Source organism: Rana temporaria, chromosome 3 (assembly GCF_905171775.1).
Source record: "Rana temporaria chromosome 3, aRanTem1.1, whole genome shotgun sequence".
Lineage (NCBI taxonomy): Eukaryota > Metazoa > Chordata > Amphibia > Anura > Ranidae > Rana > Rana temporaria.
The window spans coordinates 373,088,861-373,107,680 of NC_053491.1; the positions used below are offsets into that span (position 1 = coordinate 373,088,861).

An 18,820-nucleotide genomic window follows, 5' to 3' on the forward strand; every position below is an offset into this window, starting at 1 on the left:
ACTGACACTGTCCACTTCCCTACTGACACCAATCTCTGCTCTGCTGACACTGTCCACTTCCCTACTGACACCAATCTCTGCTCTACTGACACTGTCCACTTCCCTACTGACACCAATCTCTGCTCTACTGACACTGTCCACTTCCCTACTGACACCAATCTCTGCTCTACTGACACTGTCCACTTCCCTACTGACACCAATCTCTGCTCTACTGGCGCTGTCCACTTCCCTACTGACACCAATCTCTGCTCTACTGGCGCCATCCACTTCCCTACTGACACCAATCTCTGCTCTACTGACACCGTCCACTTCCCTACTGACACCAATGTCTGCTCTACTGACACTGTCCACTTCCCTACTGACACTGTCCACTTCCCTACTGACACTGTCCACTTCCCTACTGACACTGTCCACTTCCCTACTGACACTGTCCATTTCCCTACTGACACCGTCCACTTCCCTACTGACACTGTCCATTTCCCTACTGACACCGTCCACTTCCCTACTGACACCGTCCACTTCCCTACTGACACCGTCCACTTCCCTACTGACACCGTCCACTTCCCTACTGACACCGTCCACTGCTCTACTGACACCAATCTCTGCTCTACTGACACTGTCCACTTCCCTACTGACAACAATCTCTGCTCTACTGACACCGTCCACTGCTCTACTGACACCAATCTCTGCTCTACTGACACTGTCCACTTCCCTACTGACACCAATCTCTGCTCTACTGACACTGTCCACTTCCCTACTGACACCAATCTCTGCTCTACTGGCGCCGTCCACTTCCCTACAGACACCAATCTCTGCTCAACTGGCGCCGTCCACTTCCCTACTGACACCAATCTCTGCTCAACTGGCGCCGTCCACTTCCCTACTGACACCAATCTCTGCTCTGCTGACACTGTCCACTTCCCTACTGACACCAATCTCTGCTCTACTGACACCCTCCACTGCTCTACTGACACCAATCACTTCCCTACTGACACCAATCACTTCCCTACTGACACCAATCTCTGCTCTACTGACACCCTCCACTGCTCTACTGACACCAATCACTTCCCTACTGACACCAATCACTTCCCTACTGACACCAATCACTTCCCTACTGACACCGTCCACTTCCCTACTGACACCAATCTCTGCTCTACTGACACTGTCCACTTCCCTACTGACACCAATCTCTGCTCTACTGACACTGTCCACTTCCCTACTGACACCAATGTCTGCTCTACGTCCATTGCTCTGCTGATAAACACGCATGTGTGTTTGTGCTCTGGGGTGCACACCCTAATGCAATAGGCTGCACACTCCAATGCTCCCTGTAGAACCTATTTGCCAGGCGATCGGTCAATCCATGCCCATAAAGTGGAGTTCCACCCAAAAGTGGAACTTCCACTTATCTGATCTGACAAATTTAGATTTATGTGTGGGCAGGCTGGTTGTACAGAATTCAATCTACGGTACCAACTGACGTTTTTACAACCAGCCTGCCAGGTTTTTCTTGATTGATCCCTGGGAGTTTCATACAGCATGCAGAGTTCAGTCTGGTGTCAATAAGGGGTTGTGATGCAAAGGAGTAATTTCAGGATCAGAAAGTCTTGATTTTCAAAGTGAAGTAGGCATGTGATGGGCACTGATAACAGAACAGTTTGCATAGAGAAGAATTTACTTGCATAAAATGACCTTTTATAACAGATTTAAACAAGGTTTTTAAATAACACTGAGGGTCTGACTACACATCTGAGATCTATAAATAAATACGAAACAATAGCGATGAGTTCTGCCATTCTCTGAACGCCCCTCTAGCTGAACTCTGAACTTTGCTCTTTTTTTTTTACTTGTTCTCAACCCGCCCCTTTGTTTATGTGAGATGAGGGGCAGGAATGATCCGCCCTCCCCGCAGCTCATTTGAGTGAAAAAAGAGCACAAGTTCAGAGTTCAGCTACAGATGAGTTTGGAGGACGCCCAAGCTTATTATTGCAGCCTACCATGTCTTACATGTGGTGGCTGCATTTGTTTTCTTTATTTTGTCTATTTTCACCTTATGATGCAGCCAGTAAGTCTGTTGATTTTCAAAAGAACAAGCTGCCCACTATTTACCACTGACTGGGGTTCTTACGATCATCAGCTTTTATTTATGTAAAACCTTTATCCCAGAAGGGAGAAAACTGTTTGCTGTAACTGCAGTGTGAGCTGGAGTTTGGCTTCAATTTGTTAGTGTATCTAAATCTGCAAGTGCCTCTAATACTTTCTCCCCCAGACTGACACGGCTGCTGTCCAGAGGTGCTTCTTCATCCAGAGTGTGGGGTCACTCTTATACAAGAGGTGTGTTACTGGCCAGATCGCCAGGTAAAAACAGAAGGGGAAAAAAAGCCTAAAAAAGAAAACAAATGCAGCCACCACATCTAGGGATTGGTAAACTGCAATATATTGGGCCAGATTCACAGAAGAAATACGCCAGAGTATCTACTGATACTCCGGCGTATTTTCAAATTTGCCGCGTCGTATCTTTATTTGTGATTCACAAACAAGATCCGACGGCTTTTGGCTAAGATCCGACAGGCTTACGGCTTCGTACGCATTCGGATCTTAGGCTGCAATACTTCGGCCACCGTTGGGTGGAGTTCGCGTCCTTTTCCAGCGTCGGGTATGCAAATTAGTTTTTACGGTGATCCACTAAGGTACTCGCGCGCGTTACGTCGTCGCTAGTCGTTTTTTCCCGTCGCAAAGTTACGGCTGCTTTAACATGGCTTAAATTTAGACGAGCCATGTTAAAGTATGGCCGTCGTTCCCGCGTCGAATTTCAATTTTTTTTGCGTAAGACGTCCGGGAATACGAAAGTACGTTCCGCACGTCGCCGTTCAAAAAAATGACGTCACTTCGCGCAAAGCACGGTGAGAATTTCAAAACGGAGCATGCGCAGTACGTCCGGCAGGGGAGCGCGCCTAATTTAAATGGTACACGCCCCATTTGAATTAGGCGGGCTTGCGCCGGATGCCTTTACGTTACACCGCCGTAAGTTTACACGCAAGTGCTTGGTGAATCAGGCACTTGCGCTGAAAACTTGCGGCGGTGTAACGTATAGACGATATGTTACGCCGCCGCAGTTATATGTGAATCTGGCCCTTTAGTTTTATGGTTTTGGGTTTAATACCACTTTAAAGGGGTTGTAAACCCTTGTTTAAAAAAATAAAAAACATAACAAACATGTCCTACTTACCTCCACTGTGCAGTTCATTTTGCACAGAGTGGCCCTGATCCTCCTCTTCTGGGGGCCCCCGGCGGTGCTGGTAGCTCCTCCTCACATAGGAAAAAACATATTAAATACCTACTATGTACTGTACAGGTTATAATTTACAGTAACAGAAGCAGACCCTTCCCGCAGTAGGACATCTGGAGCATTATCTCTTCTTTTTGGCAACGGGCTCAGTCCTTAAGTAGAGTCCACCGAATTAGAGTCCCCCTGGCAGAGCTAGAAGCCCTACCAGGCTTGTACCGCCCTCTGCGTCTCCTTCTACAACACCCAAGTGCCAGTATTCCTGAGCAACAGCATAATAAAGTCACTGTAGAACCAATAAGGGCTGGAAGAGCCCATAGCTTAGCTGAAGGGTCTCCGGCTTCCTCCCCTTCTGTTTCAGAGCTGTGGTTCCTCCCAATGTGGCCCTTGGTCTCATTCACATGTTGCTTGCTGCTGTCCAGGTGGGCTGGGCTTTCAGGATCTGGCATTGGCTGGCCCAGAGGTGTAGATGAGGGTAGGAAATCTTTGGTGCCATATTCCCCTCCGGCGTGTGACCTGTCCCCCGATGGGGAGATCTGAGAGCTCTCAGACACAAGAAGGTCAGGAGTCTGGGGAGGAGTGAGAGTTGGGGGGAGGGATCGGAGGGGAGAATCCGCAGGGGAGGGCACTGGGGGAGGTGATTCCTGGGGGGAGGTCTCAGCAGGCGAATCAGAGGGGAAAATATGTGGCAAAGAAGGTGCTTGGTTTGTGTGGCGTTCCTCCGTTGGATGGACCTGTGGAGAGGTGGGAGCGGAGGAGTCCTGCGTCTGTGATATGTTCATTGGATTCCATTTCAGAGACGAGCGCAGGTTAAAATCCACTTGGCCCAGTTTTTCAAACACCAGCAGGTCTGGATCGACACCTGTAAGCCAAGACTTGGAAAATTAAAGGGCCAGTAAGTGTGGGCTAAAGTGAGTCACAATGTGTTCACATTTTAGGAGCTTAAAGCGGAGTTCCGGCCACAATTTCAGTTTTTAAATATAAATACCCCTGTAATACACAAGCTTAATGTATTCTAGTAAAGTTAGTCTGTAAACTAAGGTCCGTCTTGTTAGGTTGTTACAGCATTTAGACACTTTATAAAATAGAAATTGACTGGGGCCATCTTAAGTGTGGGCATCATGAAGCCACACTGTATGACTTCCTGGATTTCAGCCTTGCAGATCTCGCACATTCTCAGTGCTGCACAAGCAGTGTATTAGGTTTCAGATCAGGTTTCAGCACCTGTACTGTCCAAGTCACATGATTCTTCGAGACTGGGGAGTGCACAGACTCCTGGAAAGTTACACCCACTACATTCCCAGGAGTCTGTGCGGTGTAGGCTAGGAAGCTTAAGCACCTAGGTGCAGGAAGAGGGAAGATTAACTATTCTGCCTAGCAACAACACTTTGAAGGCATATAAAAAATAAAAATAAATCTTAAAGGACTAATGACATTTTTTTAAAACTACTGATGTAATGTTATATTTATGGGTGGAACTCCACTTTAAAGAAAGATTTTTATATCTCAGTCAATATAAAAAAAGTTCCGTCCATGCATTTTTTTTATTTTAAGGAGAACATATTTAGTATATTGCATCTACCAGTCCTTAGATGTAGCGACTGCATTCATTTTCTATTTTCTGGCTTATTCACCCTCATTTTCACCTGGCGATCCTGCGTGTAACACACTGCTTGTGTTAGGGTGACATCATTCACACACTGTACAGTATTTACGGAGGAGCAGTGTTATCACTCAAGAGGAAGACTACAGAACACCTCCTCCCCTCCATAACACACATTGGGGGTTATTTACGAAAGGCAAATCCACTTTGCACTACAAGTGCACTTGGAAGTGAAGTCGCTGTAGATCCGAGGGGGACATGCAAGGAAAATAAAAAATAGCATTTTAGCTTGCACATGATTGAATGATAAAATCACCTTTCGTAAATAACCCCCATTGGCAAAGTTCTGTAGTCCACCAGATATATGGGAACAAAGGCAAATCTACTTTGCACTACAAGTGTAAACTACGGGGCAGATCCTCAAAGAAATTACGCCGCGTAATTTCAAATTTTGCGCGTCGTATCTTTGTTTTGGTATCTGTCTTAGACCTGACAGGCGTACGTCTTCGTCGGGTCTTAGATGCAATTTTTTCGGCTTCCGCTAGGTGGCGTTCCTGTCGTAATTCACGTCGAGTATGCAAATGAGCTATTTCCGACGATCCACAAACGTACGACCGGCCGTCGCATTTTTTTACGTCGTTTCCGTTCGGCGTATAGTTAAAGCTGCTATATGGTGGCGTACTCAATGTTAAGTATGGCCATCGTTCCCGCGTCTAATTTTGAAAATTTTACGTCGTTTGCGTAAGTCGTCCGTGAATGGGGCTGGCCGCCATTTACGTTCACGTTGAAAATAATGACGTCCTTGCGACGTCATTTGGAGCAATGCACCCTGGGAGTTTTTACGGACGGCGCATGCGCAGTTCGTTCGGCGCGGGGACGCGCTTCATTTAAATGAAACACGCCCCCCGCCCGCCCAATTTGAATTCCGCGCCCTTACGCCGCGAGAGATACACTACGCCGCCGTAACTTACGGCGCAAATTCGTTGAGGATTCAAACCAAAGCCAAGTAAGTTACAGCGGCGTAGCGTATCTTACATATGCGCCGGGCGCAGCGTATGTATGTGGATCTGCCCCTACAAGTGCAAAGTGCACTTGAAATTGCACTGGAAGTGCACTTGTAAGTGCAGTCCCTGTAGATCCGAGGGGGGCATGCAAGGGGAATAAAAAACTGAATTTTAGCTTTCACATGATTGGACGATAAAATCAGCAGAGCTTCCCTTAATTTCAGATCTTCCCCCCAGATTTCCAAGTGCACTTTCAGTGCAATTCCAAGTGCAGTTTGCACTTGTGGTGCAAAGTGGATTTGTCTTTCGTAAATGACCCCCGAAGTGTTGTTAACATAGGACAGGGAAATTTAAAACATCTCCTCCTCTCCTCATTTCTATAACATAAGGGAAGGTGTTCTATAGTCCATAGAACAAACTCACGATTTCTTGCAGCATTTCTGGATGAACAGTTTTTTGCACTTATGTAACAAAACCCTTGTAGGTCTGGTATGAATTTAAAAAAACAAAACAAAATGTGGGGTCCCCCCCCCAAAAATGAATACCAATGGGGGAAAGGAGAGTGTGTGTCTCCTCCATTTGGAACCATACCAGGCTGCATGCCCTCAACATGAGGGGGGGGCGGGTTACTGTGCCAAGGGAGGGATTTCTCTGGCCTAAAGCACCCTTTCCCCATATTGAGGACAAGGGCCTCTTCCCCACAACCCTGGCTCGGTGGGTCTGGGGGTACTAGGGTCCCGCCCGATGTGAATGAGAAGGGGTATATAGTTAAAGCGTGTTTATTTAAAAAAAAATTGAAACCTGAAATTTCCCATGATATATATCCATCATGAATCGTGTTGACCAGTAATATGGATTCACATCCATCAAAATAAAAGACTTCCACTGGAAGGAAAAAATCCCGCCGACCGATGAATATGACCGATCTTAACAACTGCTCATGTCAATTGGCATCTTCCAGGCCCCACCACTAAAAGTAAACAAAGAGGCATGATGGCATTGAGTAAATATGCCCATGACTATTTTTGGTCACTGTCATTGCCCAAATATGGCCATGTGGTCATGTTTGGTCAGTGACATCAGAGTACGTACAGTGGAACCTCGGATTGCGAGTAATGTGGTTAACGAGCGTTTCGCAATACGAGCACTGTATTTTGAAAAACCTTTACTCGCTTTCCGAGTGTTGTCTCGCAATACGAGCAGGATTCAGGCCAAAGCGTGTGCAGTGCCGCATTTGGCCTGAGGTGGGGGGGCGCCAGAGCCAAGCAAAGATCAAAGGCCCCAATCGTAGTCGTTCGGCGCCGTTTCGGAAATGCTCGGAAAGATTTAGAAATACTCCCGAACCTTTCTGAGGTTTGCCTCGGGCCTTTACGACTGTTTCCGAGGCTCTCCATTGCCCCCCAACCCCACCTCTGGCTACATGTGGTATTGCATGCCATTGAAGTCCATGCGTAACAAATTATTTTCGTCTCCATTGACTTTAATGGGGAAACTTGCTTTGATATGCGAGTACTTTGGATTACGAGCATTCTCATGGAACGGATTATGCTCGTAATCCGAGGTTCCACTGTAATTCCCGCCCCATTGTTTACAGGGCTGTTGATTCCCAGTAAGTAAATTAATGGGGCAAGGCAACGTTACTGGTTGCTAAGGATGCGGTGGATGCTCCTTAGTAACCATTGATGGGACGGTGTCATAGATAATAGTGGTAGAAATACTGCTTCTTTATATTATGTTTGGTTCCCACCTAACAGGTAAAAAATACAGCATTCTGACAATCGCCCAAACAGCCAATGTTTTTGGGGATGAACTTTAAGCTCATCCCTAATTGCTAACAGGCTTTAACATGGGTTCCCTCACATCAATGCATTTTTGTGCCTCTATATTTTTGGAAAGGGTCAGGGACTTTTTTAAATGCAAAACAGTGTTTTTATTTATTTTTGGTTTAATAGACCTCATGGAGAAGCTGCAGAAAAGCATGTAGTGTGTTTTTATCACGATTTTGACACAATTTGCATTATGCAACCTTAAAAAAAAAAAAAAAATGTAAAATCACAGTAAAAAAAAAAAGCACAACAAAAAGCACTGCAGAAATGCTCAAAAGCAACATGCATAGATGTGAATCGAGCCTAAAAGGGAAAGGGGAGGTGCAGTCCTGGGTATGGATGAGCGATTGCGGGTGAGAACACCCTTTGCTTACCCGCTGTGACAGTGAACAAAATTCCGTGCTCATGTAGCTGGACCAGACAGCTGTCGGGGTGCGGGCAGTGCACTAGGTGGCAGTTGATGGTCCCAGCGCTCAACTCTGTATAGAAGACAGCGACATTACAGGACTCTGTGGAGACAGAACAATGATATCAAAACTTCTCAGGCTGAAATACAGTATGTAGAAACATACTAGATCATACATTAAGGTTCACCCAGACAGCCCCGGGTTTGGAATCATGTGTCCGGGTTTCAGTCCACCTCAAACCCGGACACATTAAACAATACACTGAACATGCACTTCCACTCACTGAATACCAGCTGCTGGGTACTAATAAACAAATTAGTACTCCCTTTAGCTGCACTAACAGTAATAGAGAGCATAGGTGTCTGAGGTAAAAAAAAAAAAAAATGACGAAGATGACGATATGTAAATGAGGAAGTGAGGAAGGCAGAAGGGTCCTCGAAGCCCAATGTCCATTGTGCCGGAGGCTCGTCGCTGCCTGAGTGTCCATTTGTCCCTCAGCTCTCTGCACTGCCCCAATGACAGCAAGAACCCCTGAAACCATGCCACCCTGATCCCTGGTTGGCATGAGCTGAACAGAAGCAGAAAAGGCCAGGGGAAGAGTGAAAAGACAGAGCAGACTAGAATTAAGGCAGGAAGGAGGGGGCACAGCACAGGCTGACACATACAAGGCTTGTGTTGCTTGGTAGGTGACATCGTGTTTCAAAAAAACGTTAAGAAAAAGCTTTCTCTGATGTAGATGGCACAGAAGTTAATGTACAGTATGATAGGGTTGCCCCCTTTTCTTCACGCCAAACCCGAACACTTTAGCAGCACACAGCAATTTTGTTTTGTAGTTTATACCATGGGATTGTAAAATACATGATACATCTTTGAGTGCCCCAAGGAAAGTAGCAATTTGGCGCACTAAGCACGCTGCAGTAAACAGAGACTAAGGTTAAATTGTGTAAAGTCTGTCCCTCGGTACGACCTGTCAGGTTAGTCTGTCCCCAATTCAATCCCTCAGGTTAGTCTTTCCCAAATACAATCCCTCCCAGGTCAGTCTGATCCCCAGTACAGTCCGCCCCCCCCCAGGTCAGTCTGATCCCCAGTACAATCCCCCCCCCCCAGGTCAGTCTGATCCCCAGTACAATCCCCCCCCCCCAGGTCAGTCTGATCCCCAGTACAATCCGCCCCCCCCCAGGTCAGTCTGATCCCCAGTACAATCCCCCCCCCCCCCAGGTCAGTCTGATCCCCAGTACAATCCTGTCCCCCCAGGTCAGTCTGTCTCCAGTACAATCCTGTCCCCCCAGGTCAGTCTGATCCCCAGTACATCACTGGGCAGCTCTATAAGCCGGACCATTGCTGCAGTGGATGTAGCGCCCCCCCAAGTCAGTCTGTCCTTCAGTACAATCCCCTCTCCAGGTCAGTCTGACTGACCTAGGGAATTCTACTGGGGACAGACTGACCTGGGGGGGCGGGATTGTACTGGGGACAGACTGACCTGGGGGGGCGGGATTGTACTGGGAACAGACTGACCTGGGGGGGGGTGGGATTGAACTGGGGACAGACTGACCTGGGGGTGGGATTGTACTGGGGACAGACTGACCTGAGGGGGGGGGGGAATTGTACTGGGGATCAGACTGACCTGGGGGGACGGGATTGTACTGGGGATCAGACTGACCTGGGGGGGGGGGGTTGTACTGGGGATCAGACTGACCTGGGGGGGGGTTGTACTGGGGATCAGACTGACCTGGGAGGGATTGTATTTGGGAAAGACTAATCTGAGGGATTGAATTGGGGACAGACTAACCTGACAGGTCGTACCGAGGGACAGACTGTTATTAACACAATTTAACCTTAGTTGCTGTTCACTGCAGCGTGCTTAGCGCGCCAAATTGCTACTTTCCTTGGGGCACTCAAAGATGTCTCCTGTATTTTACAATCCCATGGTATAAACTACAAAACAAAATTGCTGTGCGCCGCTAAAGTGTTCGGGTTTGGCGTGAAAAGGGGGCAACCCTATTATACATTTAACTTCTGTGCCATGTAGATCAGATACATTAACTTCTGTGCCATGTACATCAGAAGGCTTTTGTTTTTGCGTTTTTTTGAAAATCCTGTTTTTTTTTTTTTTTAAATACACAGGGGCAGATCCACATACATAGACTGCGCCCGGCGCAGATGTGAGATACGCTACGCCGCTGTAACTTACCTTTGGTTTGAATCCTCAACGAATTTGCGACGTTAGTTATGGCGGCGTAGTGTATCTCTCGTGGTGGAATTCAAATTGGGCGGGTAGGGGGCGTGTTTCATTTAAATGAAGCGCGTCCCCACGCCGAACGAACTGCGCATGCGCCGTCCGTAAAAACTCCTAGGGTGCATTGCTCCAAATGACGTCGCAAGGACGTCATTGTTTTCAACGTGAACGTAAATGGCGTCCAGCCCCATTCACGGACGACTTACACAAACGACGTAAAATTTTCAAAATTAGACGCGGGAACGACGGCCATACTTAACATTGAGTTCGCCACCATATAGCAGCTTTAATTATATGCCGGAAAAAGCCGAACGGAAACGACGTAAAAAAATGCGACGGCCGGTCGTACGTTCGTGGATCGTCGGAAATAGCTAATTTGCATACTCGACGCGGATTACGACGTGAACGCCACCTAGCGGACGCCGAAAAATTGCATCTAAGATCCGACGGTGTACGAAGACATACGCCTGTCGGATCTAACACAGATGCCGTCGTATCTTGTTTTGTGGATACCAAAACAAAGATACGACGCGCAAAATTCGAAATAACGCGGCGTATCAAGAGATACGCCGCGTAATTTCTTTGAGGATCTGCTCCACAATATATTAGAATTTATGTATAGGGTCTAAAAATGGATGGTAATAGGACTACTATAAAGGTGCTACTACTAAATCACAGTACAAATATTCTATAAAAATATATTTTTTATTAAATTAATACATATAAAAAGTATAAAATATATTAGAAGTTCTTCCATCTTTTTTTTACAGTTTACCTAAAGACAAACTTTTTTTTTTTGTATGGAGTGATGAGGGATTAGAACACCTATCAAGTTTTTATCGCTGCCTGTGCCCCCGCATGGCAGATTTACCTTGCGACCACCTTTTCTGGTGACAACTGTCATTTCTCCCATGTTGAAGAGATTTCCTCTCACTTGTCACCAGGCACAACAAAAGCCAAAAAACCTGGCAGGGGTTCTAACCATTCCTTACTATATCCAACCCAAAGAAACAGTTTTGCTTTAAATACACTTAAAGGAGTTGTAAAGGAAACATTTTGTTTTGCTGAAATTACTGTTTACAGGGTATAGAGACATAATAGTTAACTGATTCCTTTTAAAAATGATTAAAAATAGATAAAAATCAATCATATAATGTGCCTGCAGTTTCTAGTTTTGTTTTTGCATGTTGTTTCATGCTTCTGTGATGTACAGAGCCACAGAGCCAATACAGGGCAGTGATGGTTTGGAAAACGAAACTGATTGGTGCTGTGGGGTTTTAGACACACAGGGCCAGATTTACAGTGGAGATACGGCGGCGTATCTCCTGATACGCCGTTGTATCTCTGTTTCTATCTATGCGACTGATTCATAGAATCAGTTACGCATAGATAGCCAGAAGATCCAACAGGTGTAATTGTTTTACACTGTCGGATCTTAGGATGCAATACCGCGGCCGCCGATGGGGGGAGTTTGCGTCGTAAACCAGCGTCGGGTATGCAAATTAGGAGTTACGGCGATTCACGACGGATTTTCGCGTTCGCTACGTCGCCGCTAGTCTAGTTTCCCGTCGCAAAGTTAGTCGTCGTTTTAGGTGCCCTAACTTTAGTCAGCAAGCGTATTGCTGTCTAAAGTATGGCCGTCGTTCCCGCGTCGAAATTTTAAAATCAACGTAGTTTGCTTAAGCCGTCCGGTAATACGGAATTACGCTACGCGCGTCGCCGTTTGAAAAAATGACGTCACGGCGAGCAATGCACGACGGGAGTTCGGAAACGGAGCATGCGCGGTATGTCCGGCGCGGGAGCGCGCCTAATTTAAATGGCACACGCCCATTTAAATTGGCCCGCCTTGCGCCGGAGGCAGCCGGCGTAGGTTTTCATCGCAAGTGCTTGGTGAATCAGGCACTTGCGATGAAAAATTGCGGCGGTCTAACGTATGTACGATACGTTACGCCGCCGCTCTTCTATGTGAATCTGGCCCATTGTAATCACATCTCCTTGATTAGTGACCACAGAGAGAAAGCTCCCAGTACTGTGGTTATCAGGAAACAGACAACCAGGAGGTGGGAGGTGTGGAGATCAGAGAAGAATTACAGCAACTTGAGAGCAAAAACTAACAATGAGGACATGAAAACAGCACTGCATTAAGGTAAAGGAAGCTATTAAGATAACAAAAAATCCGTTACAAACCCTTTAAACAATACCAGTCATTTCCATCCTCCTAATTCTGCTTTCAGGCACTTTCTTGGTTGATTTTTTACAGTCATGTAGTCATGACGATCAGACCCATCCTCTGATCTGAGCCTTTGTCTGCTGGGTGTGATCCCACCTTGAAGGTGCACAGCATAGTGATGATATTACTGCTACTTTTACTGAGTAATATCTGGGCTTTTAAAGTGATTTAATACACAGAAATGTGGATTTGTACACTTAAATCTTTTCATTGAAATATGAATGTAATTATACATAATACTCCCCATGTTGTTTGTTTGCCTTACTATGGAATAATTGGCTCACACGTTGTGGCTGCAGTTTGTAGTGTCATTTCTGATTAATCCCCTATGCCCATGCATTGATTCAGCTTGCTTGTCCCTATGCACCAATGGGACAAGACAACTTATTTTTCTTGGGTCACACAGCACTTAATGCATGCCTCACTATACACTCTGTGTTGCATTAAGATCAGCAACACAAAGGAAATTAGTTATCGGTGTGTCTGTGAATTCTGTGCCTGCTTGTGTCTGTGTTAGATCTAATTACTGGGCAGTACTCACCTGCACCAGTGCTAGACTGAGAGACCCAGGGATTGTGGGATATATGGTTTCTTCACAGGAAGTATCAGGTCTCACACTACAGACAGTGGTTATGCATTAAAGTGATTGTGAAGCTTCAAGTTATTTATTTATTTTTTAAATAACAAACATGTCATACTTACCTACACTGTGCAGTTAGTATTGCACAGAGTGGCCCCAATCCTCGACTTCTGGGGTCCCTCGGTGACTCACGCAGCTCCTCCCTGCATTGTTTAACCCCCTAGGAGAAGCGCTCTCCCGGGGGGGGTTACCTTTGCGGGCACACTCCCGAGTCCAGCATTCGGCATCCATAGACTTCGAATGTTGGACTCGGCCCCCCGCCCCCTGCGTCATTGGATTTGATTGACAGCAGCGGGAGCCAATGGTTGCGCTGCTATCAATCTATCCAATCAAAAGCCAAAAACCCCGGGCAGAGAAAGAGCGTGTCTCCGCTGTGGGAAGTTCCAGGGCTAAGGTAAGTAAAACCGGGGGGGGGGGGGTGCTGGGGGGGTGCTGGGGGGTCGGTCACTGCCAGGTGTTTCTTCACCTTAATGTATAGGATGCATTATGGTGAAAAAACAACCCCTTTAACCTGTGCAGTGCCATTCCGCATACGTTCAACATAAACTGAAACTGCTGACACAGGAATGTGATTCTTTATTCTACTATAGGCTGCGTGACACCAAATGACACCATAAAACTACACGATCAATGCTCATCTTATGCAGGTGAAAAACACAAGGTGCAGGTAGGAATGTTTAGGAATGCCTTTAAAGGGGCTGTAAAGGTTATTTTTTTATTTTCTAAATAGGTTCCTTTAAGCTAGTGCATTGTTGGTTCACTTACCTTTTCCGTCGATTTCCCTTCTAAATGTTTTTTTTCTTTGTCTGAATTTCTCACTTCCTGTTCCTCCTCAGTAAGGTGTTCAGTAAGCTGTTCTAAATGACTTTCCACCGCTCGGATGATGGTGGAAAGCTTACTGAGGAGAAACAGGAAGTGAGAAATTTAGACAGAGAAAAAAAACATTTAGAAGGGAAATGGAAGGAAAAGGTAAGTGAACCAACAATGCACTAGCTTAAAGGAACCTATTTAGAAAATAAAAGATGAACCTTTACAACCCCTTTAAGTTGGAGCAGTGGATAGGTCAACCTTAACAGCCAATCACATTTCACTTATCATTAACGCAGCAGGCTTCTCACCTTGGTCGCAGCACTTGCGGCTGCAGAGGTGGGCAGAGGGTTCTGGGTGCCTCTGAAGTACCCGGGCACCTCGCTGCTCGGAGACAGAGAAGCTGAGAAAGAGGCCAGGGAAGCGCCTGATCCAGCAGTCATGGTAGAAGGTGGTGTGTGGGCACAGGGCACTGGATAGACACAGCTCGGGTAAGAAATCCAGCAGGTAAAAGATCAGAAAGAGGGAAGACTCCAGATTCATTGCCATGTCCAAAGGGTACAAGAGACCTGAAGAGGGACATAAGAGATTCATTCTTAACAGACAATCAGAAGTCTAAACCACAGGCTCATTACATGGCTACCAAGAGAACCTAAATTGTTTAAAAGCTAAACTCCTGGCAAATAAAAGACACAGATTATTGCAGCTCTTCATTAATATATCATAAATACCGTATTTATCGGTGTATATCGCGCACTTATTTGCCCTGAAAATCAGGGCAAAATCGTGGGTGCGCGATATACGCCGATACCCGCTTTCCCGCGCCGAGTTTTGAATACTGCGCCGACATATACTGAGCGCAGTACACTCAGGTATATTCGGCCAGTCTCGGCTTCTTCTGTGGTCACGTCCTGGACGTACAGGACGTGAGCGCGACAGTTGCCGAGCCTGCCCGAGTGTACTGCGCTCGGTATATGCTGGCGCAGTATTCAAAACTCGGCGCGGGAAACGAGCGGGGAGGACGCGAGGACGCCGCGAGGACACCGCAGAAGGACGCCGGACCCGCCGAAGAAGACACCGGACCCGCCGAAGAGGACACCGGACCCGCCGAAGAGGACACCGGACCCGCCAAAGAGGACACCGGACCTGCCGAAGAGGACACTGGACCCGCCGAAGAGGACACCGGACCCGCCGAAGAGGACACCGGACCCGCCGCAGAAGGACACCGAAGCCGCAGAAGGACACCCGAAGCCGCAGAAGGACGCCGGACCCGACAAGGCCGCCGATGGACGCCGCGCAAGACACCAAAACTGTAAGTACAAAAATAACTTTTTTTCCACAGGGGTGCGCGGTATACACGGGAGCGCGGTATACACGGGAGCGCGTTATACCGCATTATACCGCGATAAATACGGTAGGTGTTATTTTCAATGCAAGCAGAATAAGTACCTGAATTTGACCTGGCATCAGTCTCATGCGATCCATGTACAGCAGAGCTCAGACTGAGGGAGGGATTAGCAGCAGTGACAGAAAGATTTGGTCATCAGCCTGCCACTTCTCCATTCACTCTCCAATCACAGACTGGAGGAGTGACTTGCATTATTTAACTGTAGCAGAGAAAAATCAGGTCTCCTGCCCTGCTAGAAAGGGCTGTGCTATGTGGCAGAGCTGTGTAAATCTCAGGACTGGATAGACAGAAATACAAATTCTTTGGCAGGTAATACAGCCTTGGTATATGTATTTAATCTGCGTATGTGGTATGATTTTACTAAACAAATTGGAACTGTTCACAAATTAGTTAAATATTTGCTTTAATTTTCCAGTCAGGTAAAATGTAAATTCAGGTTTACCTTTTTCAGGATTCGATAATTAAAGTGAATACACAGTATATCCAATTTTCAGCGTGAACGCTCCCAACCCCTTTATGAAATCCGCTCTCAAGGACTAATTTACACCACGCATTTCGCATATCGCATAAATCATGTGCGCGATGTGAATGTGTTCTGCCATGCTCTGCAATCTGCTGTGATAATGTTGCTTGCTTTTTTAACGGCTATGTTATTTTATGTGCTGAGGCAAACTGTGATGTGGAACAATGCTGCAACGTGTTGGGGTGAAATTAGAAACCTTAAGACAAATTGCCTTGTTCTTGGGAAATACTGGTTGGCGTGAATAAGCCCCAAGTGTTTGTAGTAAATCATCTACCCTTAACCACTTAACCCCCGGACCATATTGCTGGTCAAAGACCAGAGTACTTTTTGCGATTCGACACTGCGTTGCTTTAACTGACAATTGCGCGGACGTGCGACTTGGCTCCCAAACAAAATTGGCGTCCTTTTTTTCCCACAAATAGAGCTTTCCTTTGGTGGTATTTGATCACCTTTGTGGTTTTTATTTTTTGCGCTATAAACAAAAGTAGAGCGACAATTTTGAAAAAGATGCAATATTTTTTACTTTTTGATAAACAAACAGTGGGGTAGTGGCGCTGCTAAAATCAATCATGGTTATATACAGTGAATGTGTGTATCCTGTATTAATGGGTCTGTGTTGGGTGACCTATGATAGGGCTGAATCCAATGATATGTGGACACCCTGTGAACACACAATGGAACAAAAAAGAATTAAGGTATGTGTAGGTTACCCTGTTGATGGAGAAAACGTGACTATATGCCAAGTGGATGGCAAGACTTGGACCTCCAGCCTAAGTTGGTATCCAAGTAGTATATACAATAAAAAGAAAAAATATAATAATTAAAGAAGAAGAGAAAAATAGTGGTCAGGATCCTGTGCAGACCAGCAAATGCTGGCTATACTATAGCTGTGGTGTGCAAAACTGTAGAGCAGTTCCCAATGTACCTATGAGCTATAACACTTCTAATGTCTCTCAGATGCTAGAGGGCACAGTCTAATATAGAATAATGTGTATAAAGTGATATAAATAAATTAGAATAAGCTAATAATTAACTGTGCACAAACCACCCTCCGTGGGTTTCCAAATATTCAGTGTAAGGTGATTTGAAATATAAATAGTGGTATATACAAAATGGTACCATGCGTGTGGTCAGGACACTGTGCAGACCAGCAGGTATTTGGATGGAGCTGCAACTATATAAGATAAAATTAGGGTGCCAGGCAGCCCAGTAGTTTTCAATGTCTTGGATATGGCAACTGAACAATAATGTGTATGCCGTCGAATCTCTGAGTTGTGCCATCGTATCTATGCGCCTGATTCTTAGAATCAGTTACGCATAGATTTCTATTAGATCCGACCGGCGTAAGTCTCTCACGCCGTCGGATCGTAACTGCATATTTACGCTGGCCGCTAGGGGCGTGTACGCTGATTTACGCCTAGAAATAGGTAAATCAGCTAGATACGCAAATACACGAACGTACGCCCGGCCGACGCAGTACAGATACAACGTTTGCGTTAGGCTTTTCCCGGCGTAAAGTTACCCCTGCTATATGGTGGCGTACATGCGGTGTACCAATGTTAAGTATGGACGTTGTTCTTGCGTCGAATTTTGAATATTTTACGTTGTTTGCGTAAGTAATTTACGTAATTTACGTTCACGTCAAAACCAATACGTCCTTGCGGCGTATTTGGAGCAATGCACACTGGGATATGTCCATGGACAGCGAATGCGCCTTTCGTGAAAAACGTCAATCACGTCGGGTCATGGTTATTTTACATAAAACACACCCCCCTGTTCCACATTTGAATTAGGCTGGCTTACGCCGGCCGATTTACGCTACGCCACCGCAACTTACGGAGCAAGTGCTTTGAGAATACTGCACTTGCCCGTCTAAGTTGCGGAGGCGTAACGTAAATCGTATACGTTACGCCCACCTATAGATACGCCGCTGTACGAGAATCTGGCCCACACTGTCCATTGCTCTGCTGATAACACGCATATGTGGGGTGCACACACTAATGCAATAGGCTGCCAGCCTATGAGTTTCGGGGGTCATGCACGAAACTCAGAGCTTGGCTTTATTTAGTAGTTAAGAGCAAACTGGATTTAGCTTTACGCTTGCTCAGTAGTTTTCTGGCAGTGCTGTACGATGGGACATAAACACTGCATTTCCCTCACCTGTACAGTATAACCCTACCCGAGTGTCCTCACTTACCTGTGTCCGGAGGGTGCTCTCCTTGCCCTGGATCATGATGCCCCTCGGTTGCAGGAAAATGTTTTCTGTCTCTCTGTCTTGAGAGTTGCCCACGTCTGTCTCCTCTCTCCCCCCATCACACAGTCCTGTCCTCCGCTCTGCACAGGGTGAAATACTGATACCTGGGAAGAAGGGGGGAGAAGGGGGGGGGGAGAGGGGGGCTGACTGATGATTGGCTGTCACTTTAAAAGAAACCAGACTAAGGAATTTGAAACTGTACTGCTGCCTTTTTTAATTATTATATTAATCTTTTAATGCTGATGTAATGAAAAAAAACAAGTGTGTGTGTTTCTGGGCACCAACAAGACGTTGGGGTGCATATGTTTCAGATTTGTAAGTATCTGGATATTTAATATCTTGTCGCTGGATCCTGTATTAAAGAAGATGTAAATATTAAAGTGATATTAATGTTTTTTTTTTTTTGTTTAAAACAAACATATTTTACTTACCTGCTCTGTGTGGTGGTTTTGCACAGAGCAGCCCCGATCCTCCTTTCCTCGAATCCCTCTCCAGTGCTCTTGGCTTCTCCCTCCTGCCGAGTGCCCCCACAGCAAGCAGCTTGCTATGGGGGCACCCAAACCGAGCCAGTGCTCTGTGTGTCCATTCAGACACAG

At 46.2% G+C, this 18,820-nt stretch overlaps 1 protein-coding gene across 1 annotated transcript; it reads right to left on the reverse strand.

Annotated features, from left to right (window-relative positions):
• Positions 1-3,212: 3,212 nt before the first annotated feature.
• Positions 3,213-18,324, reverse strand: MANSC4 (MANSC domain containing 4). Its single transcript, XM_040342025.1, has 4 exons — positions 18,168-18,324; positions 14,351-14,608; positions 8,094-8,228; positions 3,213-4,148 (listed from the first exon to the last, which is right to left on the reverse strand). The coding sequence occupies exons 2-4, from the start codon at positions 14,586-14,588 to the stop codon at positions 3,436-3,438; spliced, it is 1,086 nt and encodes a 361-aa protein (XP_040197959.1). The 5' UTR covers positions 14,589-14,608; positions 18,168-18,324; the 3' UTR covers positions 3,213-3,435.
• Positions 18,325-18,820: the final 496 nt, after the last annotated feature.

Coding starts and splice junctions, on each gene's coding strand:
- MANSC4 (XM_040342025.1), bottom strand. CDS start 14,588: ATGGCAATGAATCTGGAGTCTTCCCTCTTTCTGATCTTTTACCTGCTG. Junction 8,229..14,350: donor CCGCAAGTGCTGCGACCAAG/GTGAGAAGCCTG, acceptor CTGTCTCCACAG/AGTCCTGTAATGTCGCTGTC. Junction 4,149..8,093: donor TTTGTTCACTGTCACAGCGG/GTAAGCAAAGGG, acceptor CTTGGCTTACAG/GTGTCGATCCAGACCTGCTG.